A 14878-nucleotide genomic window follows, 5' to 3' on the forward strand; every position below is an offset into this window, starting at 1 on the left:
ATCTGCATACTCTGGAGAAATTGCAGAACAAATATTGAGGTCCATTTTCTCCTGTTACCCTTGTGAAAATAATAAGTTTGAGGCTAAAGTAAAGTTTTTGTGAAGGAAGTTGAATGTTAATTTTTTCCTTCCACATTGGTTTAGTTCCCGTGAAGCACCTGAAGGGTTAATGAACTTCCTGAATGTGGTTTTGAGTACTGTAGAGGGGTATGGTTTTTAGAATGGTGTCACTTTTGGGTATTTAAGGTTTTGTAAAATTTGTTGAAAAGATTTTGAAATGGCTGATCAACTTTTAACCCGTCTAACTTTCTTTCAAACAAAAATGTTTAAAAAATGGTATAAAGTAGACATGTGGGAAATGTTATTTCGTAACTATTTTGTGTGAATTAACTCTGATTTAAGGGCATACGAATTTAAAGTTTGAAAATTACGAAATTTTTGCCAAATTTCCGATATTTTCACAGATTATCACAAGTCTTATCGAACAAATTTTACAACTATCATGAAATACAATATGTCACGAAAAACAATCTCCGAACCCGTGGGATCTGTTGAAGCGTTCCAGAGCTATTACCACATAAAGTGACACTGGTCAGATTTTCAAAATTGTACCTGGTCATTAAGGTCAAAATTGGCTCGGTCACTAAGGGGTTAAGGGTATGTGTACACAGCACATCTTTATTGTGAAAAATGCAGCATTTTACGGTCACGCTGTTCAAAGACCACCCGATTAGCCCTATTAACAGTGACCATAAATCACATATTTATACATTTTTTAACACGATTTCTTTTCATTCCTTCCAGTTGTAAGTGGGAAAGGTAAAACGCCATTGCGGAAAAAGTGCAGTGTTGCATTCAAGAGTCCGCCACAGCAGACTGCACCAAGTGAAGAAAGATGCTGTGAAAAGGGATGCCAAGTGACAAGCGAGCAGATAAAAGCTGACATGAAGGCCACCAGTGACCCCTCCGACAGGACCAAAGTAAAAACTTGCTCGTGCGAAGTGAATGCAGCAGGTGGGGTCATAAATGCCAGTGACCCTGAACCCCAGAATATGGATACTGCTCAATCTTTGAATGAGAGTCCTCAGTCTGCCGAGGAGGTAGATGCATGTACGTGTGGTAGTAGAGAAGAGGATTTTGAGGTCAATGCTGCTCAGGGACAAGAGATGGGTCCATTATGTCCTCATTGCTCCAAAAATGTGGCCCAGGAACAAAAATGGCAAAGGAGTAACAGTGAGAGTGATGACAGACCGCAGCCTTCAACTAGTCGCTCGTCTCCAGGAGAAGGCTCCGAATCAACACTCAGGACTCCACACAATGGGGCAAACAGGACTAATTCAGGTATTGTGATGGATCCAAATGCGTCTCCTGAAAACAACAGGACACAGCATAGGTGCTGTTACACACACGGGCCACTTACAAGAGCAAGGACAAGGCTGTCTCAGGTGTCTCTGATTTCCGATGGGGGTGAGTTTCCTTTGTATTCCATTATTTGCTACAATACTTGTATTAGTCTGCGTCTCGTTGTGACTACTAAAGGAGTAGGCCATTTCATGGTTTTATCGCAATGTCATGCACAGAATCAACGCCAAAATGCAGAAAACCCGTAAAGCGGAAACGCACGGCAGATAAATCTACAAGCACGAGTGATCCAGTTATTGAAGATGACCACGTTCAGGTAGGCTTTGCAGAATGTATAGAAACTGAAACTGAATCTGAATTTGTTTTATACACTAAATTTTATTAAAATGCAAAGCTTACCCAAGACACAGGACAAAAACCCTCTCGTGGAATATACAAATAGTGGTGTCAGGCTCTTCTAAGTAACAACATTACCTAGTGATTAATATCAGGGCTACGTATTACAGACAGGTACATTTAAGCAGTATGTCTGACATATTTTTTGGTTAACTTACTGGAAAGTGCTTGCATTAGTCAGGAGAAAACTTGCAGACACAAAGTCCATGTGTGTTTCTGCAGCAGTGGAGTGTGTGGGTGCACATGTAGCCGAACTGTATATGCAAATGCACACAGAGCTGAGTGTGCGTATACTGAGCAGGAAGCAGAGTTGTATACTCTGCATGAGTGTACATAATGTGCGTGCTGTAAAGCTGTATGTTTAGAATGCACATGTTTCAAAGAAGCACCAACAATAGTTCTATTACCTCCTGATCTACCCTAGTGTATTACAATTATTGAAATTGACCCCTCCACTTCTTTACATCACCTGGGAAGTTTTCATTAAAAGGAAATATGTTTTTCTTATCTACTATATAATTGTCTAAGGCCTCTTTCACACTTCAGTTGTTTGGCGTCAGTCTAAAACCGCCAGTTTCCTCAAATAACGGATCCGTCATTTTTTTTTGGCGGATCCGTTATTTTCCCATAGACTTGCATTGGCGACGGATTGTGACGGATGGTCGTCCGTTCCATCCGTTAATGCGACGGATCCGTCGAAATTTGGCGGACGTCATCTAGGCATAGACGGACATTGAAACGTTTTTTGTCAACGCCGAAATGACGGTTCGCGGCGGATCCCTCGCGTCCGTCATTCCATAGAATGGCCGCCTATGGGCGACGGATCCGTCGTTACCGTCATTTCGGCGGATCCGTCGCCCCAATCCGCTTTTTCAATTGCGCATGCTCCAAAAAGTAGATACTTTTCCCAGATAACCCCCAAGTAACGGATCCGTCAAAAAAACGGATCCGTTGGAACCGTTTTCTCAACAATTGTAACGGATCCGTCGATCCGTCACTATGTCGGAAGTGACTGACGCCAAACAACTGAAGTGTGAAAGAAGCCTAAGGGGTACCTCCGTCTGTCTTTCTGTCTGTCCCGGAAATCCAGCTTCGCTGATTGGTCGCGGCAGCCAGGACAGGCAGCTGGCGAGACCAGTCAGCGACGGGCACAGTCCGGCCAAGAATTAGTCCCTCCCTACTCCCATCCAGTCAGTACCCGGCGCCTGCTCCATACTCCCCTCTACTCAGCACTCGCACAGGGTTAATGACAGCGTTAACAGACCGCGTTATGCCGCGGGTAACGCACTCCGTTAACGCTGCTATTAACCCTGTGTGACCAACTTTTTACTATTGACGCTGCCTATGCAGCATCAATAGTAAAAATATCTAATGTTAAAAATAATAATTAAAAAAAAAAAAAAACCTGCTATTCTCACCTTCCGCGTCCGCCGAGGCGCACGCGGCTGCCGCCAGCTTCCGTTCCCAGAGATGCATTGCGAAATTACTCAGAAGACTTAGCGGTCTTCGAAGAGAAAATTTACAGCACATACTACAGTCATGGCCAAAAGTTTTGAGAATGACACCAAAATTATATTTTCACATGATCTGCTGCCCTCTGGTTTTTATTAGTGTTTCTCTGATGTTTATATCACATACAGAAATATAATTGCAATCATATTATGAGTACCAATAGGTTATATTGACAGTTAGAATGAGTTAATGCAGCAAGTCAATATTTGCAGTGTTGACACTTCTTCTTCACGACCTCTGCAATTCTCCCTGGCATGCTCTCAATCAACTTCTGGACCAAATCCTGACTGATAGCAGTCCATTCTTGCATAATCAATGCCTGCATTTTGCCAGAATTTGTTGTTTTTTGTTTGTCCACCTGTCTCTTGATGATTGACCACAAGTTCTCAATGGGATTAAGATCTGGGGAGTTTCCAGGCCATGGACCCAAAATCTCTATGTTTTGTTCCATGAGCCATTTCGTTATCACCTTTGCTTTATGGCAAGGTGCTCCATCATGCTGGAAAAGGCATTGTTGGGCGCCAAACTGCTCTTGGACGGTTGGGAGAAGTTGCTCTTTGAGGACATTCTGGTACCATTCTTTATTCATGGCTGTGTTTTTAGGCAAGACTGTGAGTGAGCCGATTCCCTTGGCTGAGAAGCAACCCCACATATGAATGGTTTCAGGATGCTTTACAGTTGGCATGAGACAAGACTGGTGGTAGCACTCACCTCTTCTCGGAATAAGCTGTTTTCCAGATGTCCCAAACAATCGAAAAGGGGATTCATCAGAGAAAATGACTTTGCCCCAGTCCTCAGCAGTCCACTCCCTGTACCTTTTGCAGAATATCAGTCGGTCCCTGATGTTTTTTCTGGAGAGAAGTGGCTTCTTTGCTGCCCTCCTTGAAACCAGGCCTTGCTCAAAGAGTCTCCGCCTCACAGTGCGTGCAGAAGCACTCACACCAGCCTGCTGCCATTCCTGAGCAAGCTCGGCACTGCTGGTAGTCCGATCCCACAGCTGAAACAGTTTTAAGATACGGTCCTGGCGCTTGCTGGTCTTTCTTGGGCGCCCTGGAGCCTTTTTGACAACAATGGAAGCTCTCTCCTTGAAGTTCTTGATGATGCGATAGATTGTTGACTGAGGTGCAATCTTTGTAGCTGCGATACTCTTCCCTGTTAGGCCATTTTTGTGCAGTGCAATGATGGCTGCATGTGTTTCTTTAGAGATAACCATGGTTAACTGAAGAGAAACAATGATACCAAGCACCAGCCTCCTTTTAAAGTGTCCAGTGATGTAATTCTTACTTAATCATGACTGATCGCCAGCCCTGTCCTCATCAACACCCACACCTGTGTTAATGGATCAATCACTAAAACGATGTTAGCTGCTCCTTTTAAGGCAGGACTGCAATGATGTTGATATGTGTTTTGGGGGTTAAAGTTCATTTTCTGGGCAAATATTGACTTTGCAAGTACAGTAATTGCTGTTAAGCTGATCACTCTGACATTCAGGAGTATATGCAAATTGCCATTAGAAAAAATGAAGCAGTAGACTTTGGAAAAATTAATATTTGTCTCATTCTCAAACTATTTGTCCATGACTGTACATTGAACTACTCTACCCAATTTATTATATATTTAAAGGGAACCTGTCACCCTCAAAATCGAAGGTGAGCTAAACACATCGGTATCAGGGGCTTATTCTGTAATGCTGTAGATAAGCCCCCGATGTATCCTGAAAGATGAGAAAAAGAGGTTATATTATACTCAGGTGGTCCGCTCCGATGGGCGTCGCGGTCCAGGGCCGCCTCCCATCTTCATAGGATGACGTCCTCTTCTTGTCTTCACGCTGCGGCTCTGGCGCAGGCGTACTTTGTCTGCCTGGTGAGGGCAGAGTAAAGTACTGCACTGCAGTACTTTGCTCTGCCCTCAACAAGGCAGACAAAGTACGCCTGCACCGGAGCCTGAAGACAAGAAGAGGACGTCATCGTAAGAAGATGGGAGGCTCCGGACCGCAACGGGACCGCCCCTGGGTGAGTATAATCTAACCTATTTTTCTCATTTTTCAAGATACATCGGGGGCTTATCTATAGCATTACAGAATGCTGTAGATAAGCCCCTGATGCCGGTGGGCTTAGCCCACCTTCGATTTTGGGGGTGACGGGTTCCCTTTAACGAGTCGGGCAATTTTATATCGAATCTGACACCAGCAAAATGGACTCCGATTCCACAACCCTGATAACCAGGTCATTAAATGACTACTGATTAGCATTATTGCATTGTAGTGCTGGGGTCCTGGGTTCAAATCCCGCCAAGGACAACATTTCCAAGGAGTTTGTATGTTTTCCCCTTGTCTGCGTGAATTTCCTTCAACACTCATAAGACATACTGATATGGAGATTATATAGTGATTCCCAATTTGGACAGTGAAGATGACATCTGTAAAGTGCTGTGGAATTATTGGCGCTATATAAGTGAGTAAAATACAGTAGGGAAAATAAGTATTTGATACACTAGATTTTACAAGTTTTCCCACCTAAAAAGAATGACGAGATCTGTAATTCTTATTGCAAAGACATTTCAAATGTTAAAGATCGAATCTTAAAAAGGAAAAAAAAATCATCCACAAAATCACATCGAATGAGCTTTACATAATTAATTTGCATTTTATTGCATGAAATAAGTATTTGATACAAAAGAAAAACAGAACTTAATATTTGGTAGAGAAGCCTTTATTTGCAACTACAGAGGTCAGATGTTTCCTGTAGTTCTAGACCAAGTTTGCACACACTGGGCAGAGATTTTGACCCACTCCTCTGTACAGATCTTCTCCAGATCTTTCAGGTATAGGGGCTGTCGCTGGGCAACATTGATTTTCGGCTCCCTCCAAAGATTTTCTATTGGGTTCAGGTCTGGATACTGGCTAGGCCTCTCCAGGACCTTGAAATGCTCCTTATGGAGCAACTCCTTAGTTGCCCTGGCTGTGTGTTTCAGGTCATTGTCATGGTAGAAGACCCAGCCATGACCCATCTACGATACTTTTACTGAGGTAAAGAGGTTGTTGGCCAAAATCTCATGATACATGACCCCATCCATCCTCCCTCAATACAGTGCAGACATCCTGTCCTCTTTGCAGAAAAGCACCCAAAAGTTTGATGTTTCCCCCACTATGCTTCACAGTTGGGATTGTACTCATAATTCTTCTTGCTCCAAACAAGACGAGTAGAGTTAACAAAAAGTTCTATTTTGGTCTCCTCTGACCACATGATTTTCTGCTAGGCCTCCTTTGGAACATCCAGATGGTCATTGGTGAACTTGAAACAGGTCTGGACGTGTGCAGGCATGAGCAGGGGGACCTTGCCCTGCAGGATTTTAAATCTCGACGGCGTAATATGTTACTAACCGGTAATGTAAAGCGCTGCGGAATATGTTAGCGCTATATAAAAATAAAGATTATTATTATAATGTTTCAGAATATGGTCGTAGCTCACATCAGGTCATTGACCAAGTCCTCCCGTGTAGTTCTGGGTGATTCTTGACTTTTCTCAGAATCATCCTTACCCCACAAGGCAAGATCTTGCATGGAGCCCCAGAATTAGGAAGATTGACAGTCATCTTGTGTTTCTTCCATTTTCTAATAATTGTGCCAATAGTTGCCTTCTCACCAAGCTGCTTGCCTATTGTCCTGTAGCCAATCCTAACCTTGTGCAGGTCTACAATTTTGTCCCCGGTGTCCTTAGACAGCTCTTTGGTCTTGGCCATGGTGTAGAGGTTAGTGTCTTGGCCGTGGTGTAGAGGTTAGTGTGATTGAGTGTGTGGACAAGTGTCTTTTATATAGGTAACAAGTTCAAACAGATGCAATTAATACAGATAATGAATGCAGAGTAGGACGGCTTCTAAAAGAAAAACTAACAGGCCTATGAGAGCCAGAATTCTTGCTGGTTGGTAGGTGATCAAATTCTTATTTCATGCAATAAAATGCAATTTAATAATTTAAAAATCATACAATGTGTTTTCTTGTTTTTCTTTTTAGATTCTATCCCTCACAGCTGAAGTGTACCTATAATAAAAATTACAGACCTCTCCATTCTCTGTAGGTGGGAAAACTGTCAAAATCAGCAGTTGACGAAATAATTATTTCTCTTTCCCCCATGACGGCACCACGGAGAGAGGGATCCGCCCTCAGGGACAGGAAACCTACAGGTGAAAAAGGCGGTACCTCTCTACCACATCAGTTCGGTTTCCTGTCCCTGACGGGGAACCTGCAGCATACCTGAAAAAGTCGTCGTGGGATGCCGGGGGTCCATCGGGCCGATATAGGCAGCGGGGGGCCCTGCCTCGGACCTGGTGGTTTTTCTCCCCTCCGAAGGTCATGATTCCGGGGTTGGCGGGCTCCGTGCGTAGGCAGGGGGAGAGGCAGTGAAGCATGGTCCAGTCTGCCTCTCCCTTTCTATGTCCGGTAATAGGGGACAGCGGTCTCCTGGCGCTATGCTGCCGGACCACCTATGGTCAGGAGGAGATTGTGGCGGCTGCTCCAAACACGGAAGCGCCACGACTTACGGGGCATCAGCAGCTGCCCGGCGCTTCCGACGCTCCCTCCTGTGGGTCGGATGCCAGGAAAGTGAGGCGCGTGCGCGCCCCCTGGGCCGCAAAGCACCTCTGGGTAATCCAGAGTGCGCAGGCGCGAGGAAGTGTTTCTGGGGCAGCGCGCTGCATTACTGGGAAACTGATGCTGTGGCAGCGTGCTGCATTACTGGGAAACTGATGCTGTGGCGTACCGCCCACATGGAGGATTAAAGGAAGGGCATTTGCGGGATCCGGTGCTCAATATTCACCATGAGTGAGCAAGAGCAACCAGCTGAGCAGGCCCTGCAGTCCCCTCCAAAGAAGCACCACCAACAGCAGCGCCAACGACCACAGCAGCAAAGGGATGCCTCCTCCCAGCGTCACAGTTCAGGATCCCAGCGCAGCAGAGGCTCCGGTGGATCCGAAAGGCCAGCAGCGGTTCAAGTAGTGGAGACAACTCCTACGCCAGAACCGGTATTCCCCTTACAGCAGGAGGGTAAGTGATCTCCATGAAAGTACACCTTCTAAATGGGGTTTATTGTGTCTTCTTAGGGAAAGAAGTGTACCGCAAAAGTTAGGCACAGAGTATTTGCGATCTGTTCCGTGGAGATGCCCACTACATGGGTGAAAAAGCTCTGCACCACGTGCATAGTGTACACCATATGTGAAGAGTCCCCAAGATTTGCATCCGACTTAAAGGAGCTAATCAAAACTCAGGCGGAAGACGCGCTCAAAGGGGTTAACAGCTCAAACAGAAACCGTAAATCCAGGCATAGATCCCCAGAATTAAGTTCCAGTGAGGAAGATAGCAACCATTCCAGTTCAAGCAGTTCACTCTTTTCACCGTCATCCTCGGAGGGGGGCCGCAGTTGCTTCTCTATTGAAGAAACAGATGCCTTAGTAAAAGCATAACAGGAGCCCCGGGAGTGTATCCTGCTCCACAGCACAGCGTCCGTGGCATCGGTGATCTTCAGCGCCTCCCTCCTGCGAGTACCTCGCTTCCCTACAGCGCTTCATATTTCGCCATATGTTTTAAGGCGCCCTGCGCTCCCATTCCGTGGCTAGTGTCTAACCTAGTGTGTGGCTTGTACACACCATCTATGGTCTCCAGCATTCACATCTGTATCTGATGAAGGTCTTGTTTGTATAGCCCGAAAACGTTTATATGTGTTGAGCCGGATGCACCGAATAAAAAATATTTTTTCTACATTTTGCAACGAACATCTCCTGAGTGCCAAGTATTTCTTGTTATACTTTACGGGTTGGATTCCTAACTTGTGCACCTCCAAGAAGCCTTGAGTGCCGTGGTCACTTTTTTCCATTTTTGCCTTAGTAAAAGCAGTTAGGGCAACAATGGGGCTGGTAGAGCCTCGGGCCAAAAAAACGGCACAAGACTTGATGCTTGGTGGCCTAGACCAAAAAAAAACGGAGAGCATTTCCATTAAATGAGAAAATACAATCTGTAATAAAAAAGGAGTGGAAAAGGCCAGATAAAAAAGTCCTCTTAACCCCAAAGAGAAAATACCCCTACGATGATCCTGTCTGTTCTTTCCGGGGAAAAGCGCCAAAACTAGCCGTTGCTATTGCAAAGGCGTCTAAAAAATTTGCCTTGCCTTTTGAAGACATGGGAACCCTGAAGGACCCTATGGACAAAAAGGCAGACTTATTCTTAAAAGGCTGCTACATGCACTGCCAGAGCATTAATGGTGTGGCTAGAGCACAGTTAAAACATAAATCTCCCAGAGAATCAGTTTTTGACTCGATCTCAATAATGAAAGGAGCAGCTGCGTTCTTAGCGGACGCCTCTATAGACTCAGTTAGACTAGCAGCAAGATCTGCTTCTTTTTCAAATGCGGCAAGAAGGGCTTTATGGCTCAAGAGTTGGCCGGGAGACTTACAAACAAAATCCAAGCTATGCTCCATTCCCTGTGAAGGGGCATTCTTATTTGGGCCAACCCTAGACGACATTCTTGAAAAGGCAGGGGATAAGAAAAAGGCCTTCCCAGGGTTTCCCAACCAGTCCTATAGACTGCTCTTTCGGGGCAGATTTATGCGCAGGAAGCCCCCTAAAAATCAAGAAGAGGGGTGGGAAGACCAAAGATATAAGTGAAAAGGCTTAATGTTCAATAAACCTGAAAACAAAAAACAACCCCAATGAGGGTGTACCCCAGGTGGGAGGGAGGTTAACCCACTTTCTTCCAGCCTGGGAAAAAATTTCGGGGAGTGTATGGGTATTAAACATAATAAGAACAGGGCTGAAGCTAAATTTCCACACCGTCCCATCCCATCACTTTGTCATAACCCCGCAAAGGAAAATAGAGGCCGAACAGCTAGCCCTCCAGAAAGAAGTACAGACTCTTGACGAAGAACGTCCTGCAGGAAGTCCCACAAGAGGAGAGAGGCAGGGGGTTTTACTCCCCTCTATTTCTCCTGACAAAACCGGATGGAACTTACAGGACAATTATAAACTTGAAAAAACTAAACAAATTCTTGGTGACGGAAAGTTTTAAAATGGAAACAATAAAAACGTGTGAGAACACTTTATCCGTTTTGTTTCATGACTGTTAGCGATTTTAAAGGATGCATATTACCATGTACCAATCCATTTAGGTCACCAGAGATTCCTCAGGGTGGCGGTAATGATGCAAGGGGAGTTAAAACATTACCAATTCAAAGCCCTCCCCTTTGGTCTAGCCATAGCCCCGAGGGTTTTTATGAAACTGATGGCGGAGGTCATGGCTCACATGAGAGCAAGATATACTAATAGTGCCATATCTGGACGACATCCTGGTAATTGGCAAGTCCTCTCTCCATTGCAGTCAACAGTTGGACAAAGTGATGACATTCCTGACAAATCTAGGTTGGATGTTGAACCTAGCAAAGTCCAGAATTGCCCCCACCCAAGTACAACAGTACTTATGTATAATGATAGCATTCTTGTCTGATTGAGTCTATCTCCCCGAGGGGAAAATTTCGAACATGACACAGTTAGTAGCACAACTGAGGGGATCCCCGGTCATCACCTTGCGCAAAGCAATGTCCATACTAGGATCAATGACGGCCTGTATTCCAGTGGGCCCAAAGTCATACCAGGGACCTACAATGGGAGAAACTAGAAGCAGAGTCTCACTTAAAAGGGAATTTAGAAAAGCATTTAAAAATCTCCTCAAAAACAATACTACGTTCCCTATCTTGGTGGGTGGATCCGGGCAACCTAGCGAGGGGCGTCCCTTTGGTATATCCAATATCTCTAACTCTGACCACAGACGCAGGTCCCTGGGGCTGGGGGGCTCATTTAGACGGATTGCTCAGGGTCCTTGGTCGGAAGAGCAAAAACTCGTCTCCTCAAATATGAAAGAACTCCTGGCGGTGGAGTGTGCTATCAACCACTTTTTAGACTCCCTCCAATCCCATCACATAAGAGTGCTCTCAGACAACAAAGTAGCGGTAGCATATTTGAATCACCAAGGGGGCACCAGGTCTCGGGCATTGATGGGAGTAGCAAGATCCATCCTGCTATCAGCAGAGTCCAACCTTGCCTCTTTATCGGCCCTTCATATCAGGGGCACGGAGAATCGAGCCGCATATTTTCTAAGCCGAGCACAGTTGAGACAAGGGGAGTGGGAATTGAACCAGGGAGTTTTCAACCATATTGTACAACTTTGGGGCCCTCCGGGGATAGACTAATTCACAAACAGTCTAAACCTGAAAACTCGCGCTTTCTGTTCAATCGATCCATGGGGGAGCCCAGTGACCCTAGATGTCTTTTTTCAATTCCCTGGGATTTTCATCTGGCCTATGCCCCCAATAGCGTTCATTCCCTTAGTGTTGAGGAAAATTCGGGAGGACAGGGCAAGGGTAATTATGATAGCACCCTTTTTGCCGAAAAGAGCATGGTTTCTGTGGCTACGAATAATGTCCATAACAGACCCTTGGGTTCTTCCAGACATCCTGAACCTTATGTCTCAGGACCCGGTGAATCATCCACAAGTAAAAAACTTACATATGACGGCATGGAATTTGAAAGGGAACTTTTGATTAAGAAGGGATTCTCTGCAAACCTAGTTTCTACTCTTCTTTCAAGTAGGAAACCTGTGACTACTAGGGCATACGGGAAGATTTGGAGGAGATTTTTGTCAGTCTCGGGTGCCAGTTTATCCGGGGAGATTTCAATAAAAGAAGTGCTAGAATTCCTTCAGAAAGGGTTGGAAAAGGGGTTAGCAACAAGCACACTTAAAGTTCAAGTAGCAGCTTTAGGAGCCCTTTACAACTGCCACTTAGCGGGGAATCACTGGGTAATGAGGTTTATTAAAGCCTCAAGTAGATCTAGATCCTTTTTCCATGGCACTACACCTCCCTGGGATCTAAACTTGGTACTCTCTGCATTGACCAAAGCACCCTTCAAGCCATTGTCACAAGCCTCTCTAAAAATCATATCCCTCAAAACCTTTCTGCTCGTAGCACTAACATCAGCTTGCAGAATTAGTGATATACTGTCTTTATCGGCATACCCGCCTTTAACACAGATACTAGATGACAGAGTGGTCCTTTGGACCGACCCATCCTACCTTCCTAAAGTGGCATCACGTTTCCAAAGATCACAGGAAATCTCTTTATCCTCTTTCTGTCCCAACCCCAGGAATAGAAAGGAAGAACTCCTACACACACTAGATGTTAAAAGGTGCTTAACCCAATACCTGTCAGCCCCGAAGGAGTGTAGGAAGGATAGGTCTGTTTGTGTGCTTTCAGGGTCCAAAGAAGGGACAAAAAGCATCAAAAGCCACTCTGGCGAGATGGATAAGCGATGCTATCCTCCTTTCGTATTCCTCATGTAATGAAGCCAATCCAGAGGGGGTTAGAGCTCATTCGACCAGATCGGTGGCAACCTTGTGGTCTGAGACAGCTGGAGCCTCAATTGAACAGATATGTAGAGCAGCCACTTGGTGGTCTCCCTCTACGTTCTTTAATCATTACCGGCTAGACCTAACCTTTTCTTCAGACCTCACCTTTGGCAGAAGCGTTCTGGTGGCAGTGGTCCCCCCCTAATGTACATTCTATGAAATTTTCTTTGGTGCCGTCATGGGGGAAAGAGAAAATCATAGTTACTTACCGATAACGGTATTTCTCTGATCCCATGACGGCACCTGTACATTCCCTCCCTTCACGTGTGGGTGTGCACACTAGATTTAACTATTAATATTTAGTCACGCGGTGCCTCTTATAAACTTAAAATTAAAATATTTTTGTTAGTTTAACCGTTTAAATTACAGCTGAAGTTCTGTTAAGGCTCTGTAAACGAACTGATGTGGGAGAGAGGTACCGCCTTTTTCACCTGTAGGTTTCCTGTCCCTGAGGGCGGATCCCTCTCTCCGTGGTGGCGTCATGGGATCAGAGAAATACCGTTATCGGTAAGTAACTACGATTTTTCCCCACTGTAAGTAAATTCATGTCTGAAGGGGGCTTCTGCATAGAAAATAACTTTTCAGAACGTAGAGTAAAATTGGACTGCAGAGAACTGGGTAAAATTATTTTTTCTGAATCCCTCTTCAGACTGCTTGGGACATTTTGAAGAATAGTTGTCTAGAGAAGAAAAGGTGAGCGCTACCATGAGTGGTGTGTCATGCCAACAGTAAAGAATCCTGAAACAATTCATGTGTGGGATTGCTAATCATCCAAGGAAGTTGGCTCACTCACAATTTTGCATAAGTACACTGCCTTGAATAAAGAATGATCTCTAATAATTCTCTAAAAGCAACTTCTACCAATGATTCAGTCGCAATTAGGTGGTGAACAATGCTTTTTCCAGCATGATGGAGCACAATTTAACAAGGGAAAAGTAATTAAGTTGCTCTGTGAAAAAATCATTGAAATTTTGGGCCCGGGGGCCAGGATACTCCCCAGATTGTAATTCCAATGAGAACCTGTAGTCGTCAAAAAGTGGGTTGATAAACAAAAATACAGGAATTGTGATTAAACTCAAAGCACTGAGTAGACAGGAACGGGCTTTCATCAGTCAGGGTTTGGCCCAAAATGTAATATTCAGCAAGTCAGGGCGAATTGCAGAAGTCTGGACTAATAAGGGTCAGTAAATATTAAGTCTTCATATAAACTTTGTTTTGTTTTGTTTTTTTTTAATAAAAGTGTAACAGCTTATAAATGCATATAATAGTACCGTATTTTTAGGACCATAAGATGCACTGGACCATAAGACGCACCTAGGTTTTAGAGGAGGGAATTGGGGGGAAAAAAATTGAAGCAAAAATGGTCAATTCTGTACTGTAATATCCCCACACGTGGCCCCTCATCCCTATCCTGGTATGCATGGCTCCTTCATCCCTATCCTGGTATGCATGGCTCCTTCATCCCTATCCTGGTATGCATGGCCCCCTCATTCCTATCCTGGTGTGCATGGCCCCATCCTTATCCTGGTATGATTGGCACCATCCCGGTCCTGGTTTGATTGGTTCCAACCTTATTCTGGTATAATTTTCCCCATCCCGTTCCTGGTATGATTGGCCCAATCCTTTTTCTGGTATAATTGGCCCCATCCCATTCAGAATATTCATTTCTCTTAAGTATCGGCACACGTGACCGCCGGCAACAGCAGGAAGTCGCTGGCTGACACTGCGCGCTACTAGAGAAGAATGGATACTCACCGCTCTCTGCGATGAACAGTCCCGGTGAGTATTCTGGCAGCTGTGTTCTACTTGTGAGCAGCGCATGACGTCCCTGCCATGTGCTACTTACAAGCATTAAGCAGCTGCTGGCTCCAGAGCAGGAGAGCAGGACGCTGCGAGGGAGCGCTGTGTAGGTGAGTGTAATGTTTTGTTTTTGTTTTTTGTTTTTTTTTTATCTTTCCTGATGGGGCCATGCATACCAGGAATGGCATGAGGCCAATTATAAAAGAAAAAGGATGGGATCAATCATACCAGGAACAGGATGGGGCCATTTATACCAGGATGCCAGTAAAATGAATATGCATTGCCCTCCACACCCATGGATGTGGAATGCAGTGCATATTCATTTCTCTTTAGCAGCGGGCACAGGAGTTAGGGTACTGTCA

At 44.9% G+C, this 14878-nt stretch overlaps 1 protein-coding gene across 2 annotated transcripts in view; it reads left to right on the forward strand.

The window, feature by feature from the left end:
* The window catches only part of FBXO38 (F-box protein 38), a 72161-nt gene that overhangs the window by 44197 nt on the left and 13086 nt on the right, over positions 1 to 14878 (forward strand). For both annotated transcript variants that reach the window (XM_077265732.1, XM_077265733.1), the window contains exons 15-16: positions 805 to 1467; positions 1581 to 1678. In XM_077265732.1, coding sequence (XP_077121847.1) covers positions 805 to 1467; positions 1581 to 1678 — 761 coding nt within the window. The remainder of the gene's footprint in view (positions 1 to 804; positions 1468 to 1580; positions 1679 to 14878) is intronic.

Source organism: Ranitomeya variabilis, chromosome 5 (assembly GCF_051348905.1).
Source record: "Ranitomeya variabilis isolate aRanVar5 chromosome 5, aRanVar5.hap1, whole genome shotgun sequence".
Classification (NCBI taxonomy): Eukaryota; Metazoa; Chordata; class Amphibia; order Anura; family Dendrobatidae; genus Ranitomeya; species Ranitomeya variabilis.